This window comes from Alnus glutinosa, chromosome 12 (genome assembly GCF_958979055.1).
Source record: "Alnus glutinosa chromosome 12, dhAlnGlut1.1, whole genome shotgun sequence".
NCBI classification, from domain to species: Eukaryota; Viridiplantae; Streptophyta; class Magnoliopsida; order Fagales; family Betulaceae; genus Alnus; species Alnus glutinosa.
In genome coordinates this window covers 5,915,844-5,933,962 of record NC_084897.1, presented here as the reverse complement: position 1 = coordinate 5,933,962, position 18,119 = coordinate 5,915,844, and the positions used below count along the sequence as shown (strand labels likewise).

The 18,119-nt window shown below is 35.2% G+C and overlaps 1 protein-coding gene and 1 long non-coding RNA gene across 7 annotated transcripts; both read left to right on the top strand.

The window, feature by feature from the left end:
• Positions 1-5,878: 5,878 nt before the first annotated feature.
• On the top strand, positions 5,879-16,668 carry LOC133852555 (uncharacterized). Of its 6 annotated transcripts, none has more exons than XM_062289323.1 (9): positions 5,879-6,006; positions 6,152-6,217; positions 10,248-10,399; positions 10,511-10,644; positions 10,816-11,018; positions 11,104-11,310; positions 13,084-13,164; positions 14,253-14,553; positions 16,312-16,668. In XM_062289323.1, exons 2-8 carry the CDS (start codon positions 6,159-6,161, stop codon positions 14,515-14,517), a joined length of 1,101 nt encoding a protein of 366 aa, XP_062145307.1. In that variant the 5' UTR covers positions 5,879-6,006; positions 6,152-6,158; the 3' UTR covers positions 14,518-14,553; positions 16,312-16,668. The 6 variants fall into 6 exon arrangements, with proteins under 6 accessions (XP_062145307.1, XP_062145304.1, XP_062145308.1 ...); XM_062289320.1 differs by having other exon boundaries at positions 5,879-6,072; XM_062289324.1 differs by having other exon boundaries at positions 5,897-6,217; positions 14,253-14,477.
• Positions 9,093-10,140, top strand: LOC133852556 (uncharacterized). The gene is made up of 2 exons (XR_009895958.1): positions 9,093-9,163; positions 9,366-10,140. It is a non-coding gene; the product is annotated as an uncharacterized LOC133852556 (long non-coding RNA).
• Positions 16,669-18,119: the final 1,451 nt, after the last annotated feature.

Here is an 18,119-nt window from a genome sequence, read left to right as displayed (position 1 = left end):
GACAAAATTGTTGTATTCCCTTTTGCAGAACTTATTATTTAAGTGGGAGGCAATATTTGTCTAAGAGACAGATTTACATTCGCCTTACTGTCCAGTGTTCTTTCTGTACAGTTTTTTTATTTTTCTTCTTTCTTCAATTTTCTGTGGTTCCACATCTTTAGTTTTCTAACAGTTTTTCACATACAAATCTTGATTTCTTGCATATGGGTTATTTGATTTATTTCTTTGCATTGTGGGTGAATTGATTTTTGGTGCTAGATTAAATTAATTAACACAAAGAGGAGTAGGTAACCTTTATGTGTGTTTTTTATTGGCCTTCTCCCCTAACAGATTCTAAGGTGATGTTAACCATTTATGGGTCGGTGATACCATTTAGTGAAGAAATCCTATGTATATGTGATTGGTATGTTAATAATTAAAAGCCAATCTATGCTCCATTCACTCTTGAGAAATAAATAGTCTCCAGCATGTGGCTCATATAAAAAAAAATATTCTAGACGTAATTAAATTTCAAACAAATATAGTTTAAAAAAAAAATCAAAGAAATATATCTGATTAAGAACTCGTAAAGGACTTTCCATATTTCACGAAATTTCTTGGCTTGCTAATCAATGGAAACCAATTTCCATTTGAGGTTCAAAAATCCTTTCCTTTTCTAAAATAGCTCGATATCTCATATCTCTATATATTTGAAGGAATTTTTCTACGGTGAACTTTTCTTTGTCTTCTTCAAGACCTAACTAATCAATCTCCATTAGGGTTTCAAGGCATTCTGCAGTTCTTTTCAATGGAAGCCAAGCCCACCTTTCTTCCGGTATATATCTACCGTTTTGTTACAAAAAACCCTGTATATATATATCATCAATCTCTTTTTATTTAATTTTGTAAAATTCAATCATATATATCTTTTTTAAATGATGTTCTTCGATTGATATTTTGCAGACTTGTGTGCTTAAAGTGAATATTAATTGTTGCAACGCATGTCCTGTGAAACTGAGGAAATCGTTGCAAAATAGATTTGGTACATATTCTATTTTCTAGAACGTATATTATTTTACATTCCAATTTCCCCCACTTTATTTCTAACTAGTTCTTATATATATGTTTCGGATGAATTAAAACCTTTATAGAACAAACACAACAGTTTACAAACTCACTCCAGTGAAAACTGGATGCATAGGACCTTTAAAAGTCCAAAAACTACCCTGGCAAACAAGCAGAAACAAAAGTCAAACCAACAACACAAGACATACATCAATTACAAGTTCCACAAATGAACAAGTACAGCATTTTGGCCTGTCTTTGTGAACCCTCCTTTAGCCATGATCCGGGACCTTACTTCCCACTTTATATGTTTTACCACATCTTCTTCCGTGTGAGAAGTATTGCCATGACATAAGTCATTTCTCAGTTTCCACAAGTGATAAACCGAGGCACCCAAACAAAGTCTGCACAAGTTCTCCCACAAGCTACTTCCTGTGAAGTTAATCACACTCCAATTCACCACATCATCCCACTCCATAACTAGTTCTTATATTTATTTTTATTTTGATAGATATATCATTTTTATTATATTTTTTGGCCTAGGAGTGAGCTCCATCTCCATAGATAAAGAAAATGATCTTGTTACTGTTTCTGGGAACGTAGACCCAGCCAATCTCATTGAAGCAATAAAAAAGATTGGGAAAAAGAAGGCACATATATTTGTACTATGTAAAGGAGGAACCCCCTCTCAAAAGAGAAGAAGATGATTCTGCAGGGAAGGTAAATTCAACTAAACTCGTGGATCCAGTAAAAAAGAATGGGAAAACAAAGATTTTGTCCAGTGAAAAGTTCCACCCTCTTGTCCAAGAGAAAGTTAACAACATAGGCAGTGCCCATGAAGATGATTTTGGGAAGGTAAATCCAACCAAACTCGTGGATCCAGTAAAAAAGATTGGGAAAACAAAGATTTTGTGGGGTGAAAAGTTATGCAGTTCCCATGAAGATGATTCTGGTAAGAAAAACCCAACAAAACTCGAGGAGCCAGTAAAGAAGATTGGGAAGACAAAGGCAGATCTAGAGATGTCTCTAGTCCAAGAGAAAACCCTGCATGGAAATGATTTTGGTAAGGAAAACCCAACAAATGCTGAATCTAATAAAAAGGACCAAGTGAAAGAACATAATCACCCCTTCAAGAAGACACATGGTACTGCCCATTGCCATGATTCTGATTCTAGTTTGGATGACAATGATGATCATGTGGTTCACGATGAAAGTTGTGATTTTGCCCATCATCATGATCTTCAGCACCATAATATTCATAAAATGAAGCCAAGGCAGCATGGCCATGTCCATGAACCGCATAGGCATCACCATCCACAACCTTACAACGTGCATGGCAATGGAGAGGAGATTAATGAAAGCAGGCTTTTTGGAAATCCTCCAGCTGCTGCAACCGAAGGTTATGGGTATGTACCGACAGGGCCGCCTCCAGCCAGACTACGACATGGGTATCTAGGCTATGATCATCATCCGCCACTGCCGCCTAGTTATTATGATTACGGCTATGATTCTTACTATAAATAGCTGGATCCGCGGGTTGGGAACTCTGTCTACCACTCTTTAAGTGATGATAACACTAGGACCAGCACTGTAATGTGAGCATATATGGTCTTTGGATTTTATTTGGCATTTCCTAAGACCTAATCGTTTTACATTTTTTCTTTTCATTAGGAACCTTTGCAATGAAGTTGTGATACTAATTATTAAGTTCAAAATTTGGCACGTTTGTGTGTTTGATTTTTGAAATCTGAATTCAATTATTATTTGGTGCACGAATTTCGAAAAAAAAATGTTTGGATGATTAATAGAATTTAAATTATATTTGAAATCATGTTTGGGGGAAAGTTGTTTGAGATTTTTTTTTTACGGAAAACCATGGTAGAAAATGATTGAAGGTATGAAAAGTTGTGTAAAATTATTAAAGTTTTGAAAATTAGTGTGGAATAATGATTGAAATAATGATTGTTTAATAATTATAAATATGACTAATTTATTAATATTTAATATAATGTTTAATGTAAATAAATTTGTTTTTTTTAATCCAAGATAATACGAATTTGTTATATTTTTGCACTTTTTTTTTTGGTAGTTCAGCCATTGTTTGGTGGTATAGTATAATATTATATAATATTATAATGTGTGTGTAGCATGCTACCCAAAATCTACCATGAACCTTCTAACTAACCATTTTTTTTTTCCCGATTATTTTCTGACTCTTCGGGCATTTCCTTTTTTCTTTTTTCTTTTTTTAATTATATTATATTGTTTTTAGATTTTTTGTTATATTATATTGTTTTTGGATTCACGCGTGAACATGCAAAAGCAAGAATTCAATTATTATTAGAGAAACGACTCCTGCACAACAATTGTGCACATGTTGTGAAGAAGTGTAGAGATATGAGGTGAGACTCATGAAGTGGGTCCCACCACATGGGGTGGAACCCACCACATGTTGTGCACAACTGTTATGTAAGGATCATTGCTCTTATTATTATTATTTTTTGAATGGAAAAGCACAAGATATATGATGCGTGGGACCGGTTCAGACTGATGTATTATGAGTGTTGGATTATGAATTTCAAGCTTGAATTTGGATGAATTTGAGTTAAACACGGTTAAATCAAAATTGTATTCAAGTATCTGAATTTTCAAAAAAACACGAACATTGTAGCAAATTGAAATCTGCTTGCATCTAAACATACCTTTAATTACAAACTTCATATTTAATTTCTAGCTCTCTCTCTCTCTCTCTCTCTCTCTCTCTCTCTCTCTCTCTCGTTATTAAACACTTGCATGTACTTAATGGTGAACACGGGGTGGGTGGGTGGGGGGCGGTTTTCCGCCCCTTTTGCCCCTGCCTTGCACCCCTATGGGTTGCCAAGTTTCAACCCGTGAACCGCATATTCCAAGGGGAAACCGTGGAGGGCGGGTATGTACGGGGTGGGGAGTGTGGGTTTGGCGGAGCGAATTGGGACATCTGCAGATCAAACCCAAATCTTTGTTGGACGTTGGCACACTTCCAATTCCCACTTTCAAGAAACCCCTTCTTTGCTCCAATCTTGAAAGAACAAAACACTAAAACAGTTCGCAAAGAAACACCGTCAAACAAAATAAGCATTCGAAAATTCAACAGAGATAGACAAAAGCAATACCGACAACTATGGAGAAGCTTTTTTACAGTAAAAATGGGTTTGGAAGTCGCTTGTTGTCTTCAAATTTCTAATCTAAGGCTCATCAGATCTTTCAATATATCCCCACAATCAAAACTAGTACTAGTGTGCAGCATTACAGTGGACTGAGAGCAGAGAAAGAGGTGAACAAAAATGATGAATCTTTGTGAGAGACTGAGAGCCGTGACTTGAGAACTAAGAAGCGGCGCAAGGTAGGAGGATGAAATGAAATGAATCTAGGGTTTTTTTAGGAGTTAGTTGTATATATGCGGGACGGTGCGGTGCAGGTCGGGGATCCAATTTTTTTAAAATGCTATACCCGCGCCCCGACCCGCACCGCATGGGTAGTTCGAATTTCAACCCGAAAATGCAAATTACAATGTAAAAACCGGCCAAAATGGGGCGAATCGGGGCGGGTTTGCGGTTTTGGGCGGAATGTACCCACATGTCTGTGTGCTTTGTGTGATAAAGACACTATCACAAGGGGCTTGTTTGGTAAAAAAAAGAAAATCCTCCCTCTTCCTCTTTACTTTTTTAAAAAACAATCAACTTTAATATATTCTAACTTTATATTACATTAAATTTTTTTTCATTATTATTTAAATAAAAAAAATTCACTACAATACAAAATTTTTTCACTTTTTCATTCAAATCCTTTTTACTTTATATCACATCTACCACTTCTTATTACTACTCTCAACTCACACTCCCTTACCAAACAAGGCCAAGAATAGAAACCGAGTTGATAGAATTTCCATCCGCCAATACCTATCATGTCTAGGAGCGAGTTCTTTTAAAAGCACTAACAAAGTCGGAGGAAATTTATTAAAAATAATATTTACTTATACTTTAAAAGACACTTTATAGAGAAATTCCTATTATCTAATTAGGAGAAAAACTCTTTTATACGATAATTAGCTTTTTACTGATCCTGTAATTTCACGTTGCTTCCTACACATTTATCTAGTTGTTTGAGTAATTATTTTTAAGTAATTATATCATGAAAATTTAAATTAAAGAAGTAATGTTTTTTGCATAACTTTTGTACAACTCTAATTACTTTCTTTTATAATCAACAATTGGATTTGTTTTCCGGGGAGTGATCCTTGCACTCTTTGTGCACAACAATGGCACAACATCAAGACACATTGGGGTGGGACCCAATGTGTGGGCCCACTCCAATGTGTCTTGGTGTTGTGTCATTGTTGTGCATTGTGAGTGTTTTGATCATTTTCCTTGTTTTCTTGCATGTGGGTCATATGGAAAATGATAGATTTACAATAACACCACAACAACTGCACAACACCCTCTCACATGGGGGTGAGGCCTAGTGTGTGGGGCCCACTGCCATGTGAGGAAGTGTTGTACAGTTGTTATGCAGTTGTTGTGGTGGTGTTGTGTAGGAATCAAATCCCGGGTCATAAATATTCAATGATTAATCTTAAAAAAATGTTGTTAGAATTGTACAAAAGTTGTATAAAAATGAAATATTATTCTAAATTAAAGTACTCAAATTTTAACATTCAAAATACAACTGGCAGAAATATAGCAATTTAAAAAATTAAATATTTTTAAAAAATAATAAATAGTATAAATATTTAATTTAATTAAAAAGAATTATGAAAATACTAATTAAATAATTAAATTAAATCTGAAGGAGAATGAAGAGGCGGCTACTCCCCCAGCCCAGCCCACGAGACGCCTCTTCTTTCTGGTCTACAGGTGAAGGCAATGGGAGCTCTAAAAGGAATGAATTCAGAAAAGGAACACTCCAACTGCGAGGAAGAAAAACGTATAATTGGAGTAATATTTTGGATTTTAAAACCCTAACCTCACTCTCTGTAGACTGGCAGAGTCTGTGAGTATTCCACCTCTTCCCCAGCATTTAATTACCACTCTGTCTTACTTTGACACTGCGAAATTCCCGCCACTTTCAGATTCTCCATGGACTTCGAAGTAGAAGCACAGGCAGAAGCAGACTTTCCCAAAACCCCAACCACAAGGTCCCATTTCTCTCTTTTTTCCCTCACCCTTCTTTTATTTTTTTTGATAAAGGTCTCACGGCAGTTTAAAGCCTTTTTTTTTTTTTTTTTTTTTTTTTTTTTTTTTTTTGTAAAAAAAAAAAATGGGGGTGTTTGGTTGCTCACAAAATTCCCGAAAGGAAATGGGAAATTTGAGTTTTGAATGTTTGGAAGCAGCAAGTTGCTTGCTTTGTTTTCGAGCGATCTTTATGATCTGAACAAGACTTTAAAATCAGAATTTGCCTTGGTTTGTCCATTCATGCAATTTTAGAATTGTGGTGTGTATCTATCTATGTTCAGTAATTTGGAATACAGCTTCTGGAGGTTATTACCTTGCTGAGAAAATGCCTAACAAAGAAAATGTATTTTAGTTTTAATTTTCCTTTTGTTGGGGTGGGGGGTTAAAATTATGCATTGTTTGTTTTTGTTGCTTTTGGAAGTAGAATTTTCTGTGGTTTGTACATTCCTGCAATGTTCAGTAATGTTCTGGTGTATGACCTTTAGTATGTCCTTTTATTGAAAGAGGTGCGATAGATTTCTCTGGATAGTTGAAAAGGGCAAGGGTTAACGGAAGCAAGAGTATGATTAACTAGTCATTTTGTTATAACTAATAATTGGTGGTTTTCAGAATCTTTATCTATGTTCAGGAGCATAGAAGTGAGCTATTCTTGAAATCATTCTTATTAGCCCTACATTTCATTTGTGATTTGTTTTCGTTGTTGCTGCTGCTTGAGCCCCAGCGTTTGTACTTTAATGCTCTATGTATTTAGGTACACCAAGATAGAACACTATTTGTGAACTCAGAAGTTTTGCAACTTGGTAGAGAATCTCTTTAAATCACTACATCTAATATATTTATTCCCTAATGTTATGGATTGCATTTTCTATTATATGATACAATAAAAGTAAACAAAATTACAATGTCCCCCACTAGTGTTATTATATGTAGGTGAATTTAAGTTATTGGATTTCTAAACGGAATATAGGATTCAATAATTCTCGCACATAAATAAGAAAACTGAGATTGTGGGGATTATAAATATCAGGAGTATTGACTTGATTTCAAATTTTCATCCCCTTGCTAGTTTTTTGGTGACTGATTTTAGTACTTTGAAATCATATATGTACATGTTCTTTGAAACAAAATTAACAGAAAAACGTAAAATCTGAAAATGCTACAACTGTAAGTTGAACTTTCATAATCATTTTACTTATGCTTTTACCATAAAAGCAAAACTATTTCTATTATTTATTTGAGTAATGCTACTCTTCACACCCATTTCACACCAGCTGATGTAGCGTATTTTAAGTGACTAACACTTCTGTTTTCTTAAGTAGCTGATATTTGTTTTTTTAAGTAGCTGACATGAGAAGCCACTTAAAATACGTCGTGTTAGCCGGTGTGAAATGGGTGTGAATATGAGCATTACTCTCTTCATTTTATCACTTTGAGGATATGAATATAACAACTAATTCTTGTTTATAATAAAATATTTTTAAATGTTTATGATGTCAAGGTCTGACCTTGGTAGAACGCCTGGTTGGAACTCTGAACCCTAAACCTCTCACTTTTCTAGTTCTCTCAATGGTCTGATTGTTAGAACCATGTTTTTCCCTTCGCGTTGGTATACTTCATTATGTACAACATTAAAATGAATTACATACAAATTATAGTCTTTCGTCTTCTCATGTTATTGAACCCTATTTTTTTAATAGTGTAGCAAATTTGAACGCATAAGAATAATAATAAAGCAACTTGACGAACTTTGGAATTTGATGTATCCTTTTAGATCAGACTACTCGTCAACTCAAGATAAAGCTAAAGTTGTAGAGTTGGATCAAGAAGCATCCTCTTCCATCGAATCAGATAACAATAGAGAAGTAGAGTTGTAACACACTATGTCTCTATAATCATGGGATAAGGATAGACTGTTGTTAAAGCCTTATTGATGTAAATCACATATGGTGATAATCTAGAATTGATAAACTCAAAGGTTATTATATATACAAGCATACTGCCATACGATTCAGTAGGCAGATTAGCAAAGAATTCTAAGATCTTATATGGTATCAGACCCATCTCAAGACTAGTGTCAATGGCTACCCCTGCTCCTGAAACAGAATCCACCCAAACCTCACCCACTGTTTCCTCAACCCTTGCCTCATCCGCAATACCCACAGCAATTCAGAATGTGCATCATCACATCTCCTAGAAACTAGATCAAGATAATTACATCCTTTGGCAGTTTCTTATGGTCTCCTTTTTAGAGGGACAAAACCTTTATGGTTACGTCGATGAAACAAATCAACGCCTGGAATTGACTTTGTTGAAACTTACAGCCCAGTGGTTAAACCTATAACTATTAGAACTGTGCTAGCCATTATTGTCTCTGCAGGTTGGGCAATCCATCAAGTTGATGTAAGCAATGCATTCCTATATGGTCTCCTTCAAGACACTGTTTATATGGCCCAACCTCCAAGTTTTCAGCACCCTACATATCCCACGACAGTCTGCAAATTGCACATAGCCTTATATGGCTTAAAACAGGCCCCACGCGCATGGTTTTCGCGTCCCAGTGCTTGACTACTCGAACTGAAATTCAAAAGCCCCTAGGCTGATTCATCCATGTTCACTTACAAAGCTCATGGTATCATTATCTTTGTGTTAATATATGTAGATGATATCATCGCAAGTTCAAACATAGGAGCTATCTCTCAACTTATACGTGATCTACACTCCTCTTTTGCTCTCAAAGACCTTAGACCTCTACACTTCTTCTTAGGAGTTGAAGCTACTTGGCACTCAGAGAGCCCTACGTCTATCTCAACAAAGATACATTCATGATATTCTAACGAAGACTAATATGGTGCTTGCCAAGCCTATTTCTACTCCAATGTCAGCTTCTACAACTCTTAGTTATTTTGAAGGTTCTACCATTACTGACCACACTCTCTACCGCAACACAATGGGATCACTTCAGTATTTATTTCTTACTTGCCTTGATATTACTTTTGTAGTCAACAAGGTTTCACAATTCATGCAAGACCCACAGGACTCTCACTGGTCTGCTGTAAAGCGCATCTTGCGCTACTTGAAGTCCACAATTGATCACACTTTTTGTATTTACAGGAACTCCTCCCTCCAGCTCACTGCCTTCTCAGATTCCGATTGGGCTTGCTGCCCGAATGACAGACGTTCCACCTTAGGATATTGTGTTCTTCTAGGCAAAAACATACTCTGAGTTCCAAGAAACAACCAACGGTATCTCGATCAAGCACTGAATCCGAGTATAAAGCCATTGCAAATGCTTCAGCCGAGTTAATATGTGGATTTAGACTCTCCTTGGTGAACTTCGTGTTACATCTCCATGACCACCCATCTTGCATTGTGATAACATGGGAGCTACATATCTCACCTCAAATCCACTACATCATGCCCACACAAAGCATATAGAAATTGATTATCACTTTGTAAGAGACATGGTTGCTTTAAAGGCTCTTGAGGTACGGTTCATTTCAAGAAAAGATCAGCTGGCCGACATTCTCACAAAGCCACTAGCTGCTGCACGATTCATCATGCTCAAGTCCAACCTCAACGTTAGGATACTTACATTGAGTTTGAAGGGGCCTATTAGATCAAACTACTCATCAACTCAAGATAAAGCTAAAGTTGTAGAGTTGGATCAAGAAGCATCGTCTTCCATCGAATCAGATAACAATAGAAAAGTAGAGTTGTAACACCATGTCTCTATAATCTTATTGATGTAAATCACCATAAGCCTTATTGATGTAAATCACATATGGTGATAATCTAGAACTGATAAACTCAAAGGTTATTGTATGTACAAGCATACTGCCATACGATTCAGTAGGCAGATTAGCAAAGAATTCTAAGATCTTATATATCCAAGTGAATGTTTTTGCTCTAAGGTTATTTCTGTCTGTTGCACATGTAATATATTGTGCTGGTTCCAAATTCTTGAAGGATTTTTTACACATTTTTCTTCTGCAGGCACATATGTTCTGCATGCTACAAGCAGTATAAGAAAAAGGAGCATTTTGTTGAGCACATGAAGGTCTCATACCACTCAGTTCATGAGCCTAGATGTGGGGTGTGTCAAAAGCACTGCAGATCTTTTGAATCACTTAGAGAGCATCTTACTGGTGAATTATTATTTCATATGCGTTCCAATTCGGAGTATTGTGTATTCGTTCTGATTCATCTCTTAATTTGCTTCTTGGATTTTTATTTTTTTAATTTCCTGTATCGTTTAGGTCCATTGCCAAATGCAAATTGTTCAAAGATTTTCTCTGAACAAGGTTGCAATCTTTGCTTGAAAGTTCTTGATAGCCCCAGTTCTCTCTGTGAACATAAGAAAAGGTGTTGCCTATCTGCACCTACTCCAATAGTAAGTTTATTAGTGAGAACTTAAAAGTACACCATACAAAAACTACCAGTTTTATCATTTTCTGGTACTTGGAAATGTTATTGTCCATTGATCAATCAAAAGAAGTCACAGCAGCAATTGTATCTAGATACGCAAACTTGGTCTTATAAATTTTGTGTTGAACTATTGAAGGGAACAGTGAAAATGGTGTATTCAGACCCTACTGTTGTAAACCAAAATGGCGGTCCTGAAGCAATTGCTATAGATTGTGAAATGGTTGGTGGTGGAAGTGATGGATCACTGGACCTTTGTGCTAGGGTTTGCCTAATTGATGAAGACGAGAATGTGATTTTGCATACTTACGTGCTCCCTCAACTTCCCATCACAAATTACAGGTAAATGTAAGCTCTATATTGTCTTTGATTTCTTGAGAAATATCACGAATGTGTTTGCTGATCATTTTCATATTAATATTTTCAGATTTGAAATAACTGGGTTAACAGAAGAGCATCTAAGAGATGCGTTGCCACTTAAGTTAGTTGAAGAAAAAATTTTGCAAATTTTGTACAATGGAGAGTCCATTGGAATGGCAAGGCTGGCTGGTGGAAAGGCAAGGCTTCTTGTGGGGCATGCACTGGAGCATGATTTGGATTGCTTGAGAATGACTTATCCCGATCATCTGCTGAGGTTTTAGAACTCTTTCTTTATTCCTGAGTTAGTTAATGAAGTAAGCACATTTTAAAATTTCATTTTGAGAAATATACGTGATGCATGTGCAATTTATGATATCTTTTTTATTTTTATTTTATTTTTAATTTTTTTTATTATGTATAAAAATCTTGATTCATGAAAACTATAATCTAATCAATACATAATGAAAGTGGAAGCCTCAAGCCGGGAGGGCCTGAGGTTTCACCATATTTTTTTATTATCATAAAATGGTCAAAACGATATCATTCTACTTATATTACTTTTTTAAAAATTCATTTATAAAAAATTTAAAATACTATTCATACAACACTGTATGTTGCTAACAATAATATATATATATATATATATATATATATATATTAGACGATCTTAATGATATCATGTTTGCTTTTTAAAATATTAAATTGAATAATTTTTCCTTTCAAATAATCTAACATGGGTAGTCTGCCAGTTTTGAATGAAACTCAAATCATGCCATATATGCTGCTCCAGGATCAGCATATGCAACTGATCAACTGATCAACTGAGTCAGCCACCTGCTTATTTCCTACACCATAGGAAGCACATTATATGGAACTATTTAATTATCTTTTGGTAAAAAAAAAAAACAAATTATTCTTTATTTATTACGGTGCATTCAAATTGAGCACTCTTGTTTCTCATGACATTTAATGAGTCTCCTTTTTAAAAAAACTAATATTATATATTATATAGAAAGAACTTTTTTCGTAAAATCTCGTCCATGGGCTCGCCGTAGGAATTCAAATATTATCATCACTTGAATTACTTATATGGACCTGAAGTGTTGTGAAGACTGGATTTGTTCCTTCAATTAGATAAGAGTATGAAATGGTCACTTTTTTTAATTTTTTTTTTCCAAGCACATCTTAAATGCGTATTTGGACCGTAGACTGATAAATCATATACATATTGTTCTTCTACCTCCTTAAATATTATCAATAGTTTCTAGGTTGCCAAAAGTACCTGTGAAGTTTGTGTTATTATTGTTTCTTGGCCAATATCATTTGGGCTAGAGGCTCGACTTCTTTTTGTTCTGGTCAGCCAAAACTAAGGAGTGTTGGCATTTTTTTTGTTGCAGAAACTAAGGGTGTGTTTGCAAAAGTTTTAGAATACCCTGTTGGGTTTTCAAACGCTGAAAACTTCTCAAAACCGATTCACCAAACCTATTTTCAGATGTGGCCCCCACCACCAACACTATTTCCAAAACATACTAAAAAACTCTTCTCAAAACCCCAACATTTCTAAAAATATAAAACACAACGTTTTTTTTTTTTTTTAAAAAAAAAAAAAAAGAAGTGGTGCAGTGGCCTATTGCCACCTTGGCCAGCAAATCTGTTTGATTTTTTTATTGTATTTTATTAAAATATTTTTCAATTTTTTAATTTTTACAAAACTCTTTCCAAAATTTTACCAAACCAATTTTCAACTTTTTTAAAATGTGGGCCTCATCAAGTCAATTATCAACTTTTACCATTTTCAAAACCCAAAACTCTTCTCAAATTTTTACCAAACGGACCCCTAGTGTTTCAATAGCATATATTCAATTTAGGCATAAAAGCTTTGCCTAAAGATAAAAATTGCTGAATCAAGCTTTTGAGTTTTGGAGTTGGTCAAGTTGAACACATTTATGCTTTTTACTTTGACATGACTTTTTTTAATCAAGAGTGAATTTATTCTGTGCAGAAATCCACCTCGCCTTTGTGCTTGACAGTTACCTTTTTAATGCAGGGATACGGCAAAATACCGTCCATTGATGAAAACAAATCTGGTTAGCCACTCACTCAAGTACCTGACCCGCACATATCTAGGGCAAGTTCTTATTTTAAGTTGTTTTGTTATTAATGATCTTGGCTTTTCCTTGGATTTTTCGAAAAACCACTTTACATTTTGAATGGTTTTTATCAGAAGAAGCTTGGTCACAACACTTACTTTGTACTTCTCAAATTAGAATTGTGCTCGTAATGCTTTCTTGTTCTCTTAAAACATGCACGATTATATAAAACTTAATTTCATGAAAATTTGTACACAAGTCCTTGCTTACATTAGTTATATAATGGAAACCATAAATTTGACTCATTTGCCTAGATGGAACATTCAATATCACTCTCTTAGAGCACTAATAGCAATTTTTCTTAGATTTTCCTTAAATTTAGGGAACCAAGCTACTTTTTGCTTCCTTATTAGAATAAACTTCACAATAGTTTCCCTAAACCTTTTCCTATACCATTTAAATATTCTTTCAAATAAATTATAGGGGAAAGAGAGGAGAGAGAAACAGATTTTTATATTAAACTAATGTTAAGGGAAGCAAATGTACTGTCCTGAATCTAGGGTAGCACTCCTGGTTCCCTTGGTATTCCCTTAGTTTAAGTAACATCAAGGGAATCTGTTTTGAAGGTTTTTTTAGTAGTTTTTCCTACATTGAGGGAATGAAATGGGTTTTAGGGGAATTGCTGCTAGTGCTCTTAATGCTTATGAAGTTTTAGGGAATTGTTTCACTTTGTTCTAAACTTTCTTTTCCTGTTCAAAGTTGAAAGAATGAAAACATCTTATGATGACAATCATAAGGGACCTCGAGAAAGGACAAAGAAAGACTCTCTCTCTCTAATATATTTGTTGTGGTACACATCAGATTTGGACTTTTTAGCTCATGGTTCTAGCAATCTTCATCAATCATACTTGATTTGGTTGTGAATGATCGCAATTTTGTGTGCAGAATTTAATAAAGATAAAATAGTTTGCTCTTACGTTGTTCATTTATTCCAAATGTTGTAGCCTATAGGGACCACTGTGATGCACTATAAATAGAAGTCAGTACTATTATTTACTCAGAAAATTAGCACCGACTCTTTAAATGCTTAATTGATATTTAGGCTCACAGGGTTTTGGTTTTGTAGGTACGATATCCAGACAGGCTTTCATGATCCATATGAAGATTGCGTGTCTGTAATGCGATTATACAAGAAAATGCGTGCCCTCGATCATCAGAAAGGTGGTACTGAGATATCAACTGCTGCTCTCCGTTCCCAAAACATTACAAGCAACTTTGATTCCTTTAGAGCCAAGGAACTTGAGCAGATGACCCCAGATGAGCTTTATGAGATTTCAAGACCAAACTATAGGTGTTGGTGTCTGGACTCAAGCCAAGCAATACAGCCTTAGCAATTGTTTTCTTTAATCTTCAAGGAGCGTTGTAAGGTTACAATTTTTTTTATTTACCTTTTATTGGAGTTGGAGAGAGAATATAGTTTTAAAATAACCTAATCATAGAAATAGATTGGTGTTGAAGCTAGAGTAGGAGTTTTGCATATTCAGAGGGAATCCTGTTAGGATGTCAAAAATTCAATATTTGTTCTATTATTTTCCTTTTTCTTTTTATTTTCAAATATGAAGAAAAAAAAAATAGTAGTTTTATCAAATGTTTTTTTTGATATTGTTGATACTTTCCTCTCAAAAAGTGATGAAAAATATGCTGTCAAAATTTACATCATTTCAATAGGATGCCTTCAACATTTTGGCTTCTTGGTGGGCTACATGTCATGGGGCGGGGTGGGGGATGAGAGAGAGGGAGTCTCTTTTTCCTTAGTGGAGCAATTTTCAGTTACTCAGTCCGATTCACAATTTGAGATTTATTTGGCCGCTGAAATGAAGGGAACTTCTAGTTACCAAGTTTCTCTTATGAATTGATATGTGCCTGCACACTCTCTCTGCTGAATTGCTCCTTATGCAGGATTAAATTTTGAGATCTGCAAAAGCAGGGGGGAAAGATATCCTAGATATACTGAAATCTTCTTTCAAATTTTCTATTATTAAAATTGTGCAATCTGCTTGGCCTCTCTGCTGAAATGCTTCTTCTGATGCAGCAAATTAAGAGTTAAGGGGAAAAGGGTTTCTTTGTACTTGAGAGGAACAAATCGTGCAATGGGGTTCTCTCCCCCCACGAATTGTGCAACGGGGCTGTCAAGTGTCTATTACTCTACCTTGGACAGCATTACAAATGTGCATTTGATTATTTAGATGTTATGTATCATATAGTGTTTCAAATTAAATTCGTTGAAGGATATGTCAATGTTAGCTTTGTTTATAACATGCCATTTTGATGAAACAGTCAGCTATATTTTGGTTGCTTTTATCTGCATGTCACAACCTTATAAATTAGCATAAGTCTTGACAGTGAAGCAAATATGAGTGTTATATGCATTTGGTCATGCTTATCAAATGTCATTCTTGCTGTGAAATGTGTTCTATTTTGTACACGTACTGTGTGACCTACTGTGACTTCAACTATGCCGTTATATGGTCTGCAAATATGAGTGAAATATTTTGTACACTTAAAATATTTCACTCATATTTGGTTTTGACTTATTAATCATTATTTTTTAATGTTTCATCTATCCTGCATGACCAGTTGGTGTGACATAAATCATATTTACCATATGCTTTGTTTACTGAGCCTGTAATATACTGAGCATTTAACCAAAAATCATAGTTTAGTGGGAAATAGTGCTGGCTGAGTGAGGCAGATTGTCAAGGTTGCATACGTGCATTGATAATCTAACATGTTGCGAAAGTTCTGAATAAACATATGCCGCCAAAGATCCTTGTTATATCATTGTTTCATTAACCTTGCATGACATGGACCATTTTTTCTGTGACATGGACTGCATAGCTGTTATACGGTTTCATATGTGAGTTATCATTTGAGTTGTTCATCACATAGATGTTGTGCTGGCTGAGTCAGGCAGATTGTCATTAATGCATCTGTTGTGAATCGATTTTGACTTGTTGCAATGGTCCAAACCATGTTTATATATGCTGTGTATAACCTGTTGTACTATTTGATTTATAGTATGCATGTTACTGAGTAACGGCTGGATGGGTTAGACAGATGATAATCGATGGGTTGCTAATCACATTCTGTTACTAATATCTCACTAAGAATTTTCTTACTTGCAGGATTATCCTGCTGGCAGCTTCAACTGGGCTGATGAATTGACATTAGAAGGGCCTCAACACTTCCCAGATATGGCTATTAGGGTGACACAGTCGAAGCATTGCAGGAGGGGAGAGACTGGATTTTGGTTGTTGTGCCCTGTGATTGTTGTGCGCTAATCTTCATAGTAGGGTTTCTGGTGCTTCTACTACTATTACTGTTTGGTTGATAAAAAATTGTGTATGTTCCGCTAGCCTTCAGTTTGTACTTAAAAGTAGGGTTTGGTACGTTGTAATTTGTTTTGACAAATGCCTGTAAATTGCATCAAGGCAGACTGTTTGGATGAATGCTTCAACCAGTGTGACTGTTGTAATGAATGACCCATTTTCAGAAAGTCAGCTTTTGGCCCCGTTTGTTTGGGTATAAAACATTTTCTAAAAAACGTTTTCCCAATTTCGGAAGTTTGGGGCGGCTGAAAATACTGATCAAACCGAAAATGTTTTTGGGTGACCAAGAAAATAACATCTCCAAAGCATAAATGGTTTACGCTCTCAAAAGCGCAAACCATTTTCTGTTGTCTCACTCACCCCACACTCCCAACATTTTCCTTTCTGATTCTAGCACAGAGTTGTATCACACTCTCTCTCTCTTCCTCCCCTTTCTCCTTCACTGTCACAATTGGAGTTCTCACCTCTTTTTCTCAAACCTTATCTTCCCTAGAAAGTTCAAGCACGCTCATCTCTCTCCCTAAAAAGTTCACTGTCGCCTTTGGACTTCTATCTTCTAGTTCTGATTTTTTCCCATCAATTTTTGACAAATCAAAGACGTTTTAAACTTCACCTCCTTCCAAAATTCTTTACGGTGCAAATTTGAAGATTTTTGCTTTGTTCATTTTGGTCCACTGTCTCCAATTGCCGGAACCTACACCACACGGTAAAGAGAAAGCAGCAACGGCCACCCGCCATTACCAGCAGGTTCCTCCTTTTCTTTAGTTTTTATACCTCTTTCTTCACAAATATTTTAAGTGGGTATTATTTAGATGGGTAAATGTCTAATAAATCCTTGAGTAAACTCGCAATTTGAAATAAGTCCCTCACTTTCTAAAAATTAAGTTTTACAGCTTAAGTTTTTCGTAGATTTGAAATTGGTCCTCCATGAGTTTTCCGTCCATTTTCGTAACTTCTGTTAATGCTACGTCATCATTTTCGCCACATCGTCTTAAAATTATATTATAAATTTAAAAACTTAAAATTTTATTATTTTATTTTTATATACAGTCAAACTAAAAATAATTTTTGTTGACCATTATTTTCGATTGCACCAAACACCGAAAAATATAGAAAATATTTTTCAGAAAATATTTTACCGTCAAACAAACAGAGTATAGATTTAACGTGAAGATGAATCCTCTGCCTACAAGTATACTTGTTAAATGACCATTGTTTTCTGCTGGTTGGAGCAGTTTAATTTGTAGATTTCAAAGTATGGTAAGACAAGGCATCAATATCGTATGGGGAAGTTGACACCTGTTTGGAATTAGAATCATTCTACTGCCTATTTTGGGTCGTTCTCCAGTTTTTGTTTAAGCAGTGAATTTGATTTAGGATTAACTGCTGCTTGAATCCCTTGGAATTTCATTTTTATAGAACAACATGAAATCTTATCATAACCTATCCTATCCTACATAATTTTTTCACCCATACGGCCATACACATGTAACATGTTCTAATCTTTGTCCCTGCAGGAATTCGGAAAGCTGAAGCTGCTGGCAATGATTAAATTTTTGCCAAACGATTTTTTTTTTTCTTTTTTTTCTTTTTTTTTTTTAAGG

Coding starts and splice junctions, on each gene's coding strand:
- LOC133852555 (XM_062289323.1), top strand. CDS start 6,159: ATGGACTTCGAAGTAGAAGCACAGGCAGAAGCAGACTTTCCCAAAACC. Junction 11,311..13,083: donor TATCCCGATCATCTGCTGAG/GTTTTAGAACTC, acceptor TTTTTAATGCAG/GGATACGGCAAAATACCGTC. Junction 13,165..14,252: donor CTGACCCGCACATATCTAGG/GCAAGTTCTTAT, acceptor TTGGTTTTGTAG/GTACGATATCCAGACAGGCT.